A 17,337-nucleotide genomic window follows, 5' to 3' on the forward strand; every position below is an offset into this window, starting at 1 on the left:
TTAATTATAGCATAGGTTTGGGGGGGGGGGAGGGGATAGATGGGGAAGGGGGGGTTTACTTTTAGAGGGCGACAATCAACCCGAAATTTTTTCGTCATATGTTAGTAGAACAGGAAGCTTATGCAAGAAAAGAAAATAATGCAGTTTTTTTTATGTCTTGAATGATGTTTCAATGTAAATAGAATCCTGCACGAAAAGACTCCATGTGAGGGTTTATTATAAAAAATGTTTTGGGGAAACGGAAAGACAAGGTGAGGCTGGACGTTAGGTGGTTCTCCTTGAGGTTTTGTGAGATCCAGCTCTTGAGTAGAGTTGATGCAGCCCGTCCCTCTCGGGGTTATATAACTGATCACTTGCTTTTCTTCTTTCAGTGTCTTGGCCAAGATTATTAAAACTGGATACGCAGCTCTACAGCTCGAATACTTCTTCACCGCAGGCCCCGATGAAGTGCGTGCTTGGACCATAAAGGTAAGGCTGGTACTTTATTCGTCCGCACCCTCCAGTTCTCCACTAGTGAATTGAGATTGATATCAGTCATGGCGGAGGTTAGCTAGTCATTACACGAGAGCCCTTTTTTTTTTTTTTGTGCGTCCAGGATAACGTTAATTATTCGAGAGCTGCTGAACGGTGAAAGTGGAGCGGCATTGATTGAGGCAGGTAACAATTGATTCTGCCTATTACATAGTCTGCATTTCTTCATCCTGTAGAATCTGGCTACCCCCCCCCCCCCCTTCCTGCGGGCAGAGATAAGAAACGCCAGCATTGTACTTGGTTAATCTGTGTGACCGAGCTTCTTCTCCAGTTAAACTGATGCCGCTCTTCATTCTGCATTCACCAACTTTGTTTGGCTTGTAGGTGTTTCCGTCCTCCCCTTTTTTTTTTTTCTTTTTCTCCTATCCCCCTCTTCTTCCCTGGGTTGCATTCTCAGCTGTGAAAGCAATATAACATCATTACACTCCTCACAGATACACAGCTGGTATCCAAAACGTAAAGCCAGTGTGTAATAATTCATCCCTTTAAGTGGTTTATAATTTAAGAGGTAGACTTTGTTCTGATAATGCTATACATTCCATCCTGACACTAATAAAAACCGCGATGATATGGGCTTAAAATATTGATATTCGCTGATTGTGCCCGCGGCGGCTGACTAATTTGCTCCCACAGGACAATGAGGAGGGAAACGGTTTTTGCTTTTAAATGGAAAATACCCTGTGTGAGGGCTCCCATTATTCCCACGTACGCTGGAGCGGACGTAGCTACAAATTATGTATTACAAAATATGTAATTATTACAAGAACGTACAAAGACTGCAGCATTCCTTTGATTTCGATCAAAGTAATACTATGTCTAGAGAGACGCTCGAGAGATTTAATTCTCTCTCCGCTGTTACAGGGACCTACAAATGTATGCAGAGCCTCTTAGCAGTGACGGGGTCAAAGGTAGCTCTAAAAATACACTATGGTTAACAGGGTTGTCAATCTGTCCACATAAAATTCTAGAATTATTAGCGTTTAGACGGGCACAGTTCTCTCCGTACAAAGAAAATACGTATATATTAACACGGTGTAATAAATGACCTAAATTCTGATTGTATGTTTTACACTACTGGATGATCTATTTCTGTATAGTAGAAAGAGAAATATAATGATTTATATTTACAGTTGTACAGCAAATAAAAAGTAAAGAAAAATAAAAAAATATATACGGTACATATAATATGATATTATATATAATATATGATGTAATATTTCAAAAAGTTTGCAGAACTTTAAGCAATTCTCCCCAGAAGACGTGTAATTACTGAGAAATGTAGTCAATGTTTGGAAGAGAGGATATTGCCATAAAAAATATACATATACAAAAAAAAGTAATAAAAAACTGACGTACGTTTTAAACACTTTCCAAAAATATCCAAATTTTCCAAGTCCTTTGCACAGTCCTTAGCACTAGCTCCACCAGATTAGTGATAAACCAAATTCCACTGTTTCCTGGAAAGGGACGCAACTAAGGAATAATGAGGGCTAGTTTTTGAGAACAAGAATGATTGCACGCGCCCGGTATCTAACGTGCGCAGATATTTAGTGAGGTAAGCATCAGTGAGTAGCCATATTAGCCCAATACATCTTGCATTGTAAAAACTGTGCTTTACCATGTCAGGATCCTAAGCAGCTTCACACGCGTTATTAGGCAGCCTCGAGTTACTGTTATTTCTCAAACGTGGGTGGCGATGGGCATGGAACTCGCACGCCCTGGAGTGTCATGCAAGATTGATATCTTTTAATACTGAAATGAAGCGCTCGGAATCGTGCCCATTTTCAATCGTTTTACTTTTTTTTTTTATCAATAGAAAGCGGTTACAATAAAGTTGGTCCCCAATTCCGTTATGAGCCATTCTGATATATGAGGTGTGACCTATGAAAACCATTTTAAGGGAAAGAGGCCTGGTAACGTGGAACTGTTTTGGCCCTGTAATTCATTATTACAGTAGTGGTGTAATCTGAATTCAAATTCAGAATAAAAAAAAATTTTACTTGTACATTTTGTGCCAAAATTGAACATAAATTTATGTAATTTCCATGGGCAGCTTGTTGTTAGATGCATTGACTTTAAAATTCCAATGGTGATGTACAACATTTTCAGCTCCGGCGTTTTAGCGTCATAAGGTGAAACCTGGAGAAAGTGGAATTCCTTTTCAGTATTTACAGTGAATCTGCATTGATAGCTTGTAAGTTTTCCATTACTTTTAAGGAACCTTTTGAGGGAAGCCAAGTCCAGGTCAGCTGACTGAACCACCCCTCCTGTAATCCATCTTCCCGAACAATTCATTTTTTTCCCCCCTGCTTTTTTTTTTCTTTTGACAGAAAGGGACAAAGGCTCCTCAGGCTGCAGGGAAGATTCACACAGATTTCGAGAAGGGTTTCATTATGGCGGAGGTAATGAAATATGATGATTTCAAAGAAGAAGGCTCTGAATCAGCCGTCAAGGTGAGTTGTGACTGCTACATGTTAGAGGACATCTTCTCGTGGAGAAGACACGGTGCAGAGATTGAGGCATCTGATTGTCACCTTGTAGGCTAAAAATTTTGACTCTCAATCCCGGGAGCTGCATCCCTTGACTATTTGCGCACCGTTGACAGGCTGACAAGGCCGTAGCTTCCATCTTCGCTTCAATGGCAAAATTTTACTTTACGGCAAATACAATTTAGTTTAGTGCTCATGCACACGAACGTATTTTGTTTCTGTGTCCGTTTTTTTGCAGTCCGTTTCAATGGGTCCACCAAAAAAAAAAAAAAAAAGAGGAAGTTACTTTGTGTGCATTCCGTTTCCGTTCGTCCATTCCGCAAAAAAATAGATCATGTTCTATTATTGTCCACATAACGAGCAAGGATAGGACTGTTCTATTAGGGGCCAGCTGCTCCGTTCCGCAAAATACGGAATGCACGCGGACGTCATCCGTATTTTTTGCGGACCGCAAAATACATACGGTCGTGTGCATGAGCTCTTATTCAGTGTAAATTAAAAGGACCGTAAATATACAATGCTTCTACGTGTCATAAGCTGTGGCGTAATGACATGATTCAAGACTTCATTAATAAATGCATTGTACTTTGAATATTCATGCGGGGCTGTAAAATTGTTTATGTATCCTGAAATTAAAGAGGTTATCCAGTTTCTAAAAGGAATTAAAATGTAAAAAAAAAAAAGGAGCAAATGCAATAAAAATAGAAAAAATGAATAAAAAAAAAACCACTAGTGGTCACATGTCATAATGGCAGCACGCTATTAACAAAGACCAGGGTAACTTTTGGAGCGTCTGTGCTAAATCGGCAGGGTTATAAACAGGAAAGTAATTTTGTGGGGTTATTTACTTCTCTTTTTATATTATGGTTTTTACTGAATATATTTATTTTGTGAAACTGCACAACCCCTTTTTAGCTTTTTGTATTAGTCATAGCCACAAAGTTTTAAAGGGGTTGTGCCACGAAATCACGAGAACTGAGGTTCGCATGCTTCAGTGTGAAAGGAGTTGCAGGTCCAGCATGCGCGCTGCCACTCCAATCTATGTGACTGTGGGAGATAGTCGAGTGCTCCACCTGCCTTTCTATTCATACTGGTGCACGGGACTGCTGCTGCTGTGATTGATGGAGGTCCCAGTGGTCAAACACCCACTAATCAGATGTTTATTCCCTATCTAGAGGATTGGGGAGAAGTTCATTTTGTTGAACCATCCCTTTGACTGTGGAAACTACTTCTTAGGCTACTTTCATATCTGCGGCACTGCGATCCGGCTGCCAGAGAATCAGCTGGGCACAAACTGCGGCATGCAGCGGTTTGTGTCCGGCCCATTCTCTGCAGATTTGCCGGATTGCGGCTGGATCACTGGTAAACCCCATTACCTTCCGGTTGCATCCAGCAGTGCCAGATCCGGCGAATTCTCTGCTGGAATCCATGCCGCGGATGTGAAACTAGCCTTACTGCTTGACTTCTAGTGCTGCAGAACAGCACCCTTTTATGGGGGTAGCGGCGGGGCTGTTTCCATCATGGTAAACTTTTTTAGGGCTCACACTAATGTGAACACAGGTTTTAGAAGCCTATCTGACTGACTTGTGCCCACGATCTTCCCGACATGATCACATAGTTTTAAGTAACATTAATCTATATTTCAAGGACCTGTTATGGCTCATTTGTCACAAGACATTTGTATTTCTACAGTGGACCGTGAACGTGGACTCGTATACTGTCTCTTCTGTACTATGGTGGGGTGTAAATCACCAAACGCTAAAGAGCAGGTGTAATGAGACCTCACATTTTAAAGCTTTCTAAGCAAGCAGTGCAAAGGGCATACACAATGTGAGAAGAATTAAAGGGCTGCTAGATTCCCTCTGCTGGTGTAGTACAATCTCACCACTTTCTGAAAGGAGATCTAGGGGACCACTTACCGTCACCCCCCCCCCCCCCCCCCCCCCCCGACAGGTCTGTGTCAGTAACTACATGCATTCCCCATGTAATAGCAATTCTGGAGCATCTATTCTTATGTTGTGTTTTCCTCTCTTATTCCTGTTAGAAGCCATGAATGTATTACTAGCCATTTGTAATGAAGGTGTTACCAGTTGGGGGGGTGGCCCAGGGTCAGGCTGTGCAGGGACGCCCCCCTCCATTTGAACCTTCATTGCAAACTGCTGGCAATTCATAACTTCTAACAGGAATAATAAAGGAATGGACCGTCATAGAGTCATTAAAATAGATGCTCCAGAATTGATATTACATGGGGAATGCAATTAGATACTAAAACAGACATGTCAGGAGAAGTGACAGGTCCTCTTTAATGTGGCCATGATAGAGAGTAACCTTTTTTTCTTTTCTTTTTTTTTTGCACAATACAATCTTCCATATACTCAGTGATGGCGAACCTATGGCACGGGTACCAGAGGCGGCACTCAGAGCCCTGTCTGTGGGCACCCGCACTGTGGAAAAAGTCTCCGGTGCACCAATATGCCTTAGACTTTTCCTGCCATTCATCAGCGCAGGGCGCACTATGTACGGCACAGGCAGTGCACCGAATGTGGGCAGGCTAATATAGCTAAATGATAAAGTACATGGAAGATATACTATACTGGACTGTGGTAATCGGGGTATAAACTGCCGTGTTGGCACTTTGTGATAAATAAGTGGGTTTTCTGAACGGGTCACCATCACTGCTTTATATGAAGATCGTTTATGGTCATTTACATTTTATTACCAAAATAATAAATGCACCAGCTCATCTCAGTAAAATACGGATACCGTCCAGGTGCATGCCACAACTTCTTTGTAGAAATGGCTTTTCTTGTCCGCAAAACAGAGAAGAATTGGACACGTTCTATGATTTTATTTAATTCATGTAGTATTTATAAAAACATGCAAGTAAAATAGCAGGCCATTTTGTGTTTGAACCTGGCGCCATGTGATGCGCGCGACATGAGCCTCGTTTCGGCTCGGCGCGCACTGACTACCGTCTGACCTGATCTCCATCTTGTGATATGCCACAGATGCTCTCAATAATTATAACTGGTAACAGCCTTGTGCAATTCTTTTAATATTATTATGTGACGATAAGAGGATGAGGAGTTTTGATTGATTCCTTATCCCCGGAAGAAGCCTGTGTGGAGAAACGGCATTGGGAGGAGGGGCCTGCAGAGTCGGCGTGCTGCAGATGGCACCGATTTGCATTGTTTTCCTATCCTGCCCATGTATAAGTTCTGTCAGTAACAGATATGTGCCCATTGTGCCCTGGGCATTAGTGATGCTTTTTGTGGGCATATTGTGATAGTGGTTTTACTGCTGGATTATTTTCTGTGGCGGACGGACTCTGCAGTTCCGTCTTTGCCCTCTCTTGGGGTTTCACCTGCTGCTATTTTATTTACATGTTTTTATACTACATGAATTAAATAAAGTATATATATTTTTTTCAATCTTTGTGGAAGAAATGTTTCTTTGGTGGGTTTGTTGTATGGATTTTATTTCTTCCTGCCTATATACTCATTGACGCCCTGGTTCATAGTTTGGTGTGCAATGTTCTATGATTTGCAGAATGGCCACAGAGCAGACAGCACACAGATGACATCTGTGCTCTGTCCGTTTTTTTTTTTTTTGTTTTGTGGACCCGTAGAAATCAGATGTGCAATCCTTTGCATGAGACCTAACATGTAATACACATGCAGATCTTTGTTTCAGTTCTAATATTTATACCCTGTAAAAAGAAATTGAGGAGTATTTACCAAAGTGTTTACCCCACTAGTTGCAGGTTATGGCACACGGCATATTTGCGGCATTGTTTTCGACTCTTTGCTTGGTGATTGGGGCTTAGAGTTGGCATGGCCTCCCACGGCCTGCTGCATTTACTATAATTTACGCCAAAAAATGACGTAAATGATAACTAATGTAGATTTGAGAGTCTGGCGCACAGACTTCCTGGAAATGCACCAAATTTATTAAGAGGACTGTGCCGATAGATTTCATACTAAGACTGCCATTTGTAGCCTACACAGAGGTTTCATTATCTCATGCATTGGAGGTTTCTCTGTACGAAGGAGCAGCATCAATGTGGATGTAAATAGATATATTTTCTGTATAAAAGTAGTCACAAATATTAGATTTTCTAAGATTACAATGGTGATTCCCCATCAATTTAATATTCATGGGGCCTATAAAGGGAACAGATTTCAGACAGATTTCTGAACCCTGTTTCTACATTGGTAAGTGCATCAGAGGTGAGTGACGCTGCTTAACTCTCACCTCCTTTCATGAGATAAAGACTGTGTGTGCCTGACCATGTTGCTGTCTAGGCTTGTAGGTCTCTGCCGCGCTCTCAGCTCTCTAGAACCAAATTTAGAAGAGCTGTAGAATAGTACAAGCTTATATTGCTACTAGATATATATATACCATATTTTTCTCCCTATAAGACGCTATCCCCACCAAGGAGGGGGGAAATGTCAGTGAGTCTTATGGGGCAAATACTAATAAGCGCTCATTAGTACAGGAGGACTGGGAAGGGGTGAATGCAGCGCTCCCCCAGCTCTGTACTCACCGCTTCCTTGTCTTCCTCGGCTGCTTGCTGTGCTGTGACTGTGCACAGCGTGAATACGTCGGTGCTCTGTGACCTCACAGCGCGCGGCCGAAAGAAAAGCTGGATGTTAGGAGCGGTGGCATCCGGAGCAGGAGAGGTACATTTAAAAAAATAATAATAATTTTAATATGATCTAGGCATGGAGGTCTGATTGGGGGTCATTCCCTGGAGGTCTGATCTGAGGTCTGATGGGGGTATTTATGGAGGTTTGTATAGGGGTCATTCACATGGAGATCTGACTGGGGGTCTGATCTGAGGTCATTCACATGGAGATCTGATTGGGGGTCATTCACTGGAGGTCTGATCTGAAGTCTGAGGGTCATTAACCTGGAGGTCTAATCTGAGGTCTGAATGGGGGACTTATTAACATTGGGGGTCTGTTCTGAGGTCTGATTACTTTGGGGGTCTGAGCTGAGGTCTGATTACTTTGGGGGTCTGAGCTGAGGTCTGATGAAAATACTTTTTTTTATTTTCCTCCTCTTAAACCTATGTGCGTCTTATAAGGCAAAAAATACAGTGTGTGTGTGTGTATATATATATATATATATATATATATATATATATATATATATATCTCATATGGCAGACATTTTCCCAGAGCACTTAATATACACAAAATTCTGCTCATGCTCGTGGGCTGTATCTGGTATTGCAGCTCTGTCCTTTGTCTATGAGATGTCTTGTTTTGCAGCTAAGCCCTATTTCTGTGAATGGGGTCTACTTGGAATACTAGATACAGGCCATTGACAGAAAGCAACTATGTTTTCCTAATCTCGTACAACCCATTTAAAGGGACTAATTTTTTACCTCTGCTGTGGTCTGTGCCTACATGAAGTGTGATGTAGTCCGAGACACACCCCCTGTCTCATTATTGGTTCAGGCTGCTGGTCTCTCCCTCACTCTGCAGCCTTGTCTACTCTGATTGGCTGCTGTGTATAGACAGAGGCCTATCACAGGCTCCCCAGGAAGTCACTGCATGGAGGGCTGATTAAAGAGAATGACTAAAAAGTGCAGAGTGCTAAACCACCAGCGAGAAAAAGATGATTATCGGGTGGTTGCTATGTACATACTGTGGGAAATGAGGGTTAGTGAGGGGGACCCTGGAGGGTCATTTTAAGTAGTTTAGATCTCCTCTCTTGGGACACTTTACAGCACACAGGCCCTGCTAGATATACAACACTTGTCATGTCCGAGGATGTTCATAAATAAGTCCGAGCAGTAGATATCGAAAGATGGAGACACTTCATATGAGTATTCAGAACACCTTTTATAGCGCTAAATCTTCTGAACCTTGAATACATTTCCATCTGTGAGTACGGATATATGTAGATACTAAAATGTATATATAAGCCACTGGAGACCACAGCCTGGGGAACATAACGTGGTATACCGCTTCAATGGGACACTCAATGTATTGAAATGCAGACTAAGAACAATATAGGTGGCTCAGCGGACAGGCGGGGTCTATATAGGATGTGAGCAGGCATGTTATATAGCAGTGATGGCTAACCTTGGCACTCCAGCTGTGGTGAAACTACGACTCCCAGCATGCTCGATTTATTTCTACAGAGTTCTGAGAGCAGCCAAGCAAGGGGGGCATCTTGTGAGTTGTAGTTTTACCACAGCTGGAGTGCCAAGGTTAGCCATCACTGTTATATAGGCTGTATACTTTAGCCCTGGAGCTTCGGACATGCACAGTCGCCGCTGCTGCTTTATCATATGGCTTATACTTCTCATCCTTTTAGTGGAGAGACGAGGATGATTTGTCTTCTCATTCTCACTTCTGGTTCCTTTATGTATTAAAGGAGGTCTGAGGTCCAGCATTTCTCATTAGCTGCTGCAGAGCCTGGCAGAGATCTACAGTCTCAGGGGATCTACATCATACCCCCATCTAGACCTGTCCTAGCTGGATGGTGCCTAGAAATGAACTTGGCATGCAGTCTATGAAGACATGACCGCTGCAAAACCATCCTCCTTGTGGACACTAGAGGGCGACTGTCGATTGGCTCTGCCAGAAGATTGTGTATCCCGGATAAGGTTCTTACTGTGGATGTGACGTCACCGCCGTGTTTTATATTAACATAATTGTCTGCTTTGCATGATGTGACATAATTAAATGGAATTTCACCTAATGATCAGGTTAGGAGCAGAAACAAAGGCTGTTTAATTACAGTTTTGACATAGATCACCTGTTTGGAAAAATTATGATGGTAATATCAGATATTACTAGCAACAGTAATACATTAGCATAGAATCGTATCTAAGACCAGGAAAATACAGACAATAAAAAAAAAAACTTTCCTATTTTAAAAAAGACAGTTATATTGCTTTTCTTTAACCCCTTAAACACCTACCTGTTTTGAGCCTTCAATTCCAAGCATTTTATTTTTTTAATTGGCACATTCCAGGAGCCTGAAAGGGGTTGTGCACCAAAAACCCCGACTAGCGCTACTGTTGCGCTACATTCCCTGACCCGTAAAGATAAATTCACATATGGCAGATTTACAGCATATTTACTTCTGAATAGGGCTTCCAAAAAATTCATGAGCTTGCAGCCAAAATTACCCCAGACAGAGGGTACAGATTTTCAATTTTCTGCAACTACTCCAATTCACCCCTAGCTGAGTGACAGGCAGTGTGGTTTTAAAGTCATCAATCCCCTTTGCCCTTATTGGTTCATAACTAGTCAGACTGACTATTCAGGACCCCGGGAAAGTTGAGTGACGACCACTGCGAGAACTGAAGTAGCAGCTATATACTGCAGAAGAGAATTTTTAATAACTTGACAGTAGAGGTTAACTGAAGAACATGTGTTTACTACCATGGATGGATGGAGACGAGAGCAGTAGATATTTAGCAGGCTGAATCCGCCACTTTAAGGGTACATGCACACGTTCAGGATTTTACGAAGTGAATGAAGAAAATCCGGTCAGGAAAAATAAAATAAATTGACATGCTGCGGGTTTTAAAATCCGCATCGTGTGCACTGAGAATTTCAAATTCTCATAGAATAAAATGTACATGACCTACGGTGCGGATTTTCCGCACGCAATCCTGATCGTGTGCATTTAGCCTTAGAGGGACCGGCCAGCCATCTAAGGGTGCCTTCACACGCAGCAGATTTTGTTGCATAAAAATTTCTGCAACTGAAAATCAGTTCCCTGCATGCGAATGCGGTTGTTTTGGCAGGAAGCGCATGGATTTCTGCAAGTCTCATTCAGATGAATGGAGCTAATTTTCAGTCAAGGAAATTTTCTGCAACAGAATCTGCCACGTGTGAAGCCGCCCTACTGTGTTGGGGCTACTGGCTTTCCCTGGATGGCAGATGTCTGAGGAAGGAAGGATCAGACAGTTTTATTTCAACATGCCCAATTGTTTTGTTCTCAGTGCAAATGAGCCTCCACTCGAGGTATCTGGCAGCGGTGTATTCCCCTCTTCCTGAGCTGAGCTCACTGTGTATTTGTAGGGAGAAGTCAGCAGGAATGGCTGTCGGTCATCTGGGCTATTTGGCTGCTTTAGATGTATAGAAATCGGTATTAAATAGCTGGAGATGTTAGTGAGTAATGGAAGTACTTAAAGTTTTTTTTTCCATAACAGACAATGGGGGCATATCGCTAGGATATTCCCCAATTGTCTGATAGGTGCGGGTCCGGAGCGGGGGAAATTAATGGAGGGCGCACTGTGCATGCGCAGCTGCCTTTCATTAATTTCAATGGGGCCGCCGAAAATAGCCGAGCGCTGGCTCAGCTATTTCCGTCTGCCCCATAGAAATGAACGGGAGCAGGGGCCTCACGTGTGCGGTGCGCCCCCATTCATTTGTATGGGAGCAGCGCTTCGTGGTGGACAGACCCCAGGAAACCCAGGGTCCTCCAATCACAACTCTCCCCACTCCGTTCTCCTTGTAGGTGCGGGTCCCAGAGTTGGGACCCCCACCTATCAGACAATGGGGGCTTATCCTAGCGATATGCCCCCATTGTATGTGATGGGAATACTCCTTTAAAGGGGTTATCCAACCTCTATAATGGGCACTTTTAAAATGTGACATTTTTTAAATATAAACTTGTTTATCCGCCTATTTCTCTCAATTTGTGAAATTTTTAACGCCAATAGCACTAAAATGCAAAGTTTTTAAGCTGAAATGCGCCATTTCGGGCAACCCTGCCAGATCGCACTTGCAATTTTTTAAACATATTTGCGACATTTCCTTTGGTAAACTGCGACTTTTGTGTCAGACTCGGGACGTTTTTGTTGAATGGCAATTTACTGCAAAAAAAACCCTGCTGTTTAGCTCATTTATATCGTCCTGTTTTAACACTTAGCGATCACTTGTTCCCACGACGCGTTGTTTTTTTCTTTTCATAAATGCGACTTTTTGACAAAGTCCCCTCTTTCTGCCATAAATGCGACTTTTTACACAAAACACCACCACATAAGCTGGCTTAATGGTCCGCGACAATTGGAGCCATTTCTGCCGATAAGAGGATGATAAATGAGGCGTAATATGCGCCAATTTGATAGCCCCGCCCACATCGACATTTGTAACTAATTTCCGGCGTGATGCATTCTTGATAGTGAAAATTCAGGAGAAAACAGTTGATATATTTGGCCCAAATCAAAACGCCATTCTTTTTGGCGCATTTTACGCCATCATTCTGTCTCAACATGCTTAGCGAATGTCCCCCAATATGTCCACATGTTTGCCAACAAAAGACCAGTTTTCTTTAGCGCGGTGGAGACCAGCACGTGGGAGCTTTTCCAATCCGTAGCACATTGTACATCGCTGTGTATTCTGTAATAGATTATATTTCGTGTGCGCAAATCTCCCTAATAGAAGCCTCCCGTACAACACGCGCCGTCCCACAGGCCCCTCTCTACACGGAAACCACAGAAGAAAGGGAAGCCGCGTGTTCTCCAGTAGCCTGTGAGTAACGCGGGCTTTTATCCAGCGGCATGAAAGTTATTTGATTGGTTCCACTATTGTTAGTTATGGAGCGTGTGACACTGTTAGTTGTAGGTGGCTCTTAAAGTAAAGAGACATTACTGTCACTGCTCCAAAAAAAACAACAAAAAAACGGATTAATTGAAGTGTTTTAAAATACATTTGACACAGGGATAAAATAAGCGGCTTGTTTGTTTGTTTTGCGGAGCCTGGTATGGCATAGCTTTGTATGGCGTCCTCGGCGCTGCAGTCAGGGCGTCTGCTCCGCGCTATCAGGTTGATCACTTCAAGTTTGATTCTCCTGTGCCTGAAACACCAGCACGGCATAACTAATTTAATGCCAGCGCTGTGAACTATACACTGAATAGCTCTGTGTGGGCTTTGTAGTCTACAGGGATATTTCATTATTAGCAATCATATCTGCTTAGGCAAAGCTGGCTTCTACAGATGGCGGCTTTCAAGTGCAAATGAACTGGTTAGACGTGTCTTGTTTAATACATACTCTAGATTCACAAATGGGTATTGATTTTTCTACCAGTTTCGGTTAGCAAAGGAAATGGATTAAATGGTCTCCTGAGCATTTAAAGGGACACTATTACATTTAATTAATTGTAAATCTAATCCCGTACCGAAAGAGGGGGAGGGGGGGGGGCAAAAAATAGAAATGCATGTGACTGCCATCCTGTGTCAGGCAAGAGATTGCGTTTCGTGGTGAGGACTGAAGTGTTAATTCGGTGAATCGTGTTTTGTTCCCAAGGAGCATGGCTACGTTGTATGGTTTACCGTTATGAGCCGAGGTCATTTCTAGCAGTTCTCAGCTATGATTGGGAGTGATGCAGTCCATTCCAGCCATAGCGATGATTTCTGCCATCATCAATAGGCATGCATATATTTTTTTTATGCCACGAAAGCCAAATTGCCGCTGCAGGTAAAGAGGAGACTTTTTGTTTGGACAGCATAGGAAGTGGCCTCGCAATTTTATAAAAGCGTCATTCACATCCTAATAGAAAATCTCTCTTATTATAATATTTATTTAAAAAGCAGAGTAGAGGTCTGATAATCTGGCATCCACCAAACTGCTGGATTATCAGATACACAAAACGTACATATTGAGAGTCGTAAATAAGGCCTGAAAAGCGTTCGCTCAGAGCCCTTTCTGAATAAATTTGAAATTAATCAGATGGTCGATTTGTCCGAATCGGACCCAAATAGAATTTTAAGAAATTCACTCTTCTCTAGTCGGAGAATACTCCAGACATATACTACTTAGATAAGAAAATAGACTTTTTGTAGCAAGATTTTCCCCTTCTAGTTAGCAGGTGAAAAGTTGCAGTGCACACAATTGCACGCAGTTCTATGTGTTCCTTCAGACGGCAGCTGTAGCCTGATTGGATTGTTAAAAATTGGAAAATCGGGCTACAAAAAGTCTGTTTATCCTCAAACTTAAGTGGAAACCGCTCCGCCAACCTACCAGAACCCACTGGATCACCTTGTCAGTGCTGGACCAGAAGGTATATAAAACACATAATAGAAGTTTAAATCTCCATGATGAAGTGTCAGGGTGGGGTCACTTGTTCATAGGTTTCAGGTAGGTTCCCACTTCAGCCTGCCGGTGCTCACCAGATCTGGCCTTGGTTGATACTGCCGTTCACTGCCGAACGCCATTGACTATTATAGTCAAAAATGTGAATCGGATGTGGAACAAAACTAAGTGATACACGCCAGTTTCTGTTGTATACCTGGCGCAGATTGCGGCGCAAAGGTTATTTGTGCCGCAATCTGCGACTTTCCCTGCTCATGGTCTAAAAAAGGGGGACAGGCCGGCATTTCTCATTTTCTACGCCTACGCTTTAGACCCGCCATGGATGCGCTGAAGTTATTTAGAGGCCGGTGCCTCTTCATAACTTCAGCAGATCCAGCTCACGGGGTTAAGACTGGCGTCTAAAACGGCGGTCTTGATAAATGACCCCCTATGTTCATGTGAATGAGCCCTAAAAGTGAGAATGGCCGTCCAGCCACAGTTCTGGTTTCCACAATTTTTCATCTATGAAGATACAGATGTTTGGGGAGATTTATCAAAACCAGTGCAGAGGAAAAGAGGAGCAGTTGACCAGAGCAGCCAATCAGGATGTTACATTTATTTTTTCAAAGGGTGCTAGACACTTGAGAGCTGGAATCTGATTAGTTGATATTGGCTATTCATCCATGTTTTTGAACGTTTAGTAAATTTTATACAACCTAAGGGGTAAGGCATGGCATGATTCTCTTTGAATCCCCTCTTACCCTGCAATAGGCATAACACATTTTTTATGTTCGTTTAACTTGGGCTACTTTCACACCAGCGTTTTCCCTTTCTGCTATTGAGATCCGTCATAGGATCTCAATAGCGGAAGAAAACTCTTCAGTTTTGTCCCCATTCATTGTCAATGGGGACAAAACTGAACTGAATGAAACGGAATGCACCAGAATGTGTTCCGTTTGGTTGCGTCCCCGTTGCGTACAGAATAACGCTGCAAGCAGCGTTTTTATGTCCGCGATGTGGTGCGGAGCAAGACACACGTCCTGGCACACAATGTAAGTCAATGGGGACGGATCTGTTTTCTCTGACACAATAGAAAACGGATCTGTCCCCCATTGACTTTCAATGGTGTTCATGACGGATCCGTCTTGGCTATATAAGACATAATACAACCGGATCCGTTCATGAAGGATGCATGCGGTTGTATTATTGTAACGGAAGCGTTTATTCAGATCCATGACGGATCTGCAAAAAAACACTAGTGTGAAAGTAGCCTTAGATTGTATCTGTGTATTGGCCACAAGCATGGGAGGCGGCATTTTGGGATAACAATACTGCCTGAGGCCTCAGCTGTGTCACTGGTGCAGATTCAGCCCATCATGAATAAGCTGGGAAAACGTACGGGATAAAATGTAATTCGGAAGGCATGTTCCAGATGATACTGAGCCTCATGGAGATAATATAAAATTTCAGACTGCAGTGTAAAGGGTAAAAAAAAAAATCTATATTCTCCTTTTGTATGGTGGCATCTATTTCATCTCCCCTTCCTACAAGATGGGGTAAGGGGCAGGAGTTTTCTCTCTGGCTAGGGGGTAACAGACTGACAAATGGGTAATTGTCTGCTATGTTTTTTCCTTCTTCTTCTCTAAGGCTAGGTCTACACAACCTGGACACCATAGACTATCATTATAAAAATTGTCGCGCGACACATGTTTTCGTGTAGACCTAGCCTAATACTCTGGAAGTATGTCAGCAGATCCCATACATTTTGCATTGCAGCTGTTTTGAGGGAAAATTGAGACATACGGTATTTGTTTTCCACTTGCCCCATCCTATTGAATAAACCTATTCGGCTGGTTGCTATATTATGTGAATGGCCTGCAAAGTGTTGTCCAGGTTTAGAAGACTTTTATCTTTCTCCTGATACAGCGCCACTCTTGCTCAAAGGTCGTCTGTGGTATTGCAGTCAAGTGATTGAGACTGAGCAGTAAAAGCAAACCCAAAATCCTAATCCAAGACCAACTACTTCACACAGTAAAAAGAAAGCATTGGAGACTTTGCGGTGTTCTTTTTCTAATCAGAAGACATAAGAATGGATAGAATACGGAGCAGTAGGAATAGGGAGCCACATAACAGGAAAACAGGGACTGGTCTTTACAGAATATATAAATGTATAGATTACCTCGCACACTTAGACAACCCCTTTAAGCAGGGGCGTAGCTAAAGGCTCATGGGCCCGAGTTCAGCTTGGGCCCCCCTTCCCTCAGTGCTTTGCGGTCAGGGGCCGGGAAGCACATAGCCTTCGTGTTGCCTGAGGCAAAAATCAGAACGGCACCCCCCTTCCCCCATAAATGTCCAATTCTTGACCTAACCCCTTCCCTCCAGGCAGAGGTGTAACTTGACCAGCATACACTTTCTATAATACTGGTGTCTTCTTATGCGGCACAAGGGTCTTTGGGCCCCCTCAGGCACCCCCTATAGCTATGCCCCTGCCTTTAAGGTGTTTTCCCCCCCAGAAACAGCACCACTCTGGTCAGCAGGTTGTATCTGGTATTACAATTCAGCCGGAGCTCAGTAAGGCTGGGCTACACTGCCATAGACAATTCTTGGACAAGAGTATTTCTGGTTGAAAAAGGTATTTTGGATGTATTTAGTGAAAGTGATATCCACAACCGTCTGAATTTCATGTTCATCTGGCCGATATGACGTGTATCCACACGCTGATCTGTCTCTATATACATAGCATTACATACATTGCAGCTACGGTGATTTTTAATTTCTCCTCTGTGTTTTTCTCGTTTCCAGGCAGCAGGAAAATACAGGCAACAAGGGAGGAATTACACGGTAGACGATGGAGACATTATTTTCTTTAAATTCAATACGCCTCAACAGTCCAAGAAGAAATAGTTACATTTTTTTTGCGGTTTTCTTTTTTCTTTTTTAAACATCGAAAGTGATATTTTTTTTTATTTAAGCAGAATATTCTGTTATTAAATAAAATACCAAACCACCTTGTCTCCTCACCCCCCTCCCACCCCAAATAAATACTGTTTGTTCTGAAATGATATGTGTCACCTCACTGTGAAAATACAAGTTCAGTAAATGTGCTTTCCGAATGATTAAGATCCTACTTGAAATCCTAGATGCTTTTCAGGACTCGCACTAGTCTCATGATACTTCATTAATCTCCATCATGTATGCCAAGCCTGACACATTTGACAGTGAGGACAATGTGGCTGGCTCTTTTTTTGAATCTACAGATAATGCATGTTTT

The 17,337-nt window shown here is 42.6% G+C and overlaps 1 protein-coding gene across 1 annotated transcript in view; it reads left to right on the forward strand.

Annotated features, from left to right (window-relative positions):
• OLA1 (Obg like ATPase 1) overlaps nt 1-17,096 on the forward strand; it is a 159,210-nt gene extending 142,114 nt beyond the window's left edge. The window contains 3 exon segments of the mRNA XM_040440290.1: nt 372-468; nt 2,862-2,984; nt 16,869-17,096. Coding sequence (XP_040296224.1) covers nt 372-468; nt 2,862-2,984; nt 16,869-16,970 — 322 coding nt within the window. The 3' untranslated portion in view covers nt 16,971-17,096.
• Nucleotides 17,097-17,337: the final 241 nt, after the last annotated feature.

The sequence above is a fragment of the Bufo bufo genome, chromosome 7 (assembly GCF_905171765.1).
Source record: "Bufo bufo chromosome 7, aBufBuf1.1, whole genome shotgun sequence".
In the NCBI taxonomy this organism is placed as follows: Eukaryota; Metazoa; Chordata; class Amphibia; order Anura; family Bufonidae; genus Bufo; species Bufo bufo.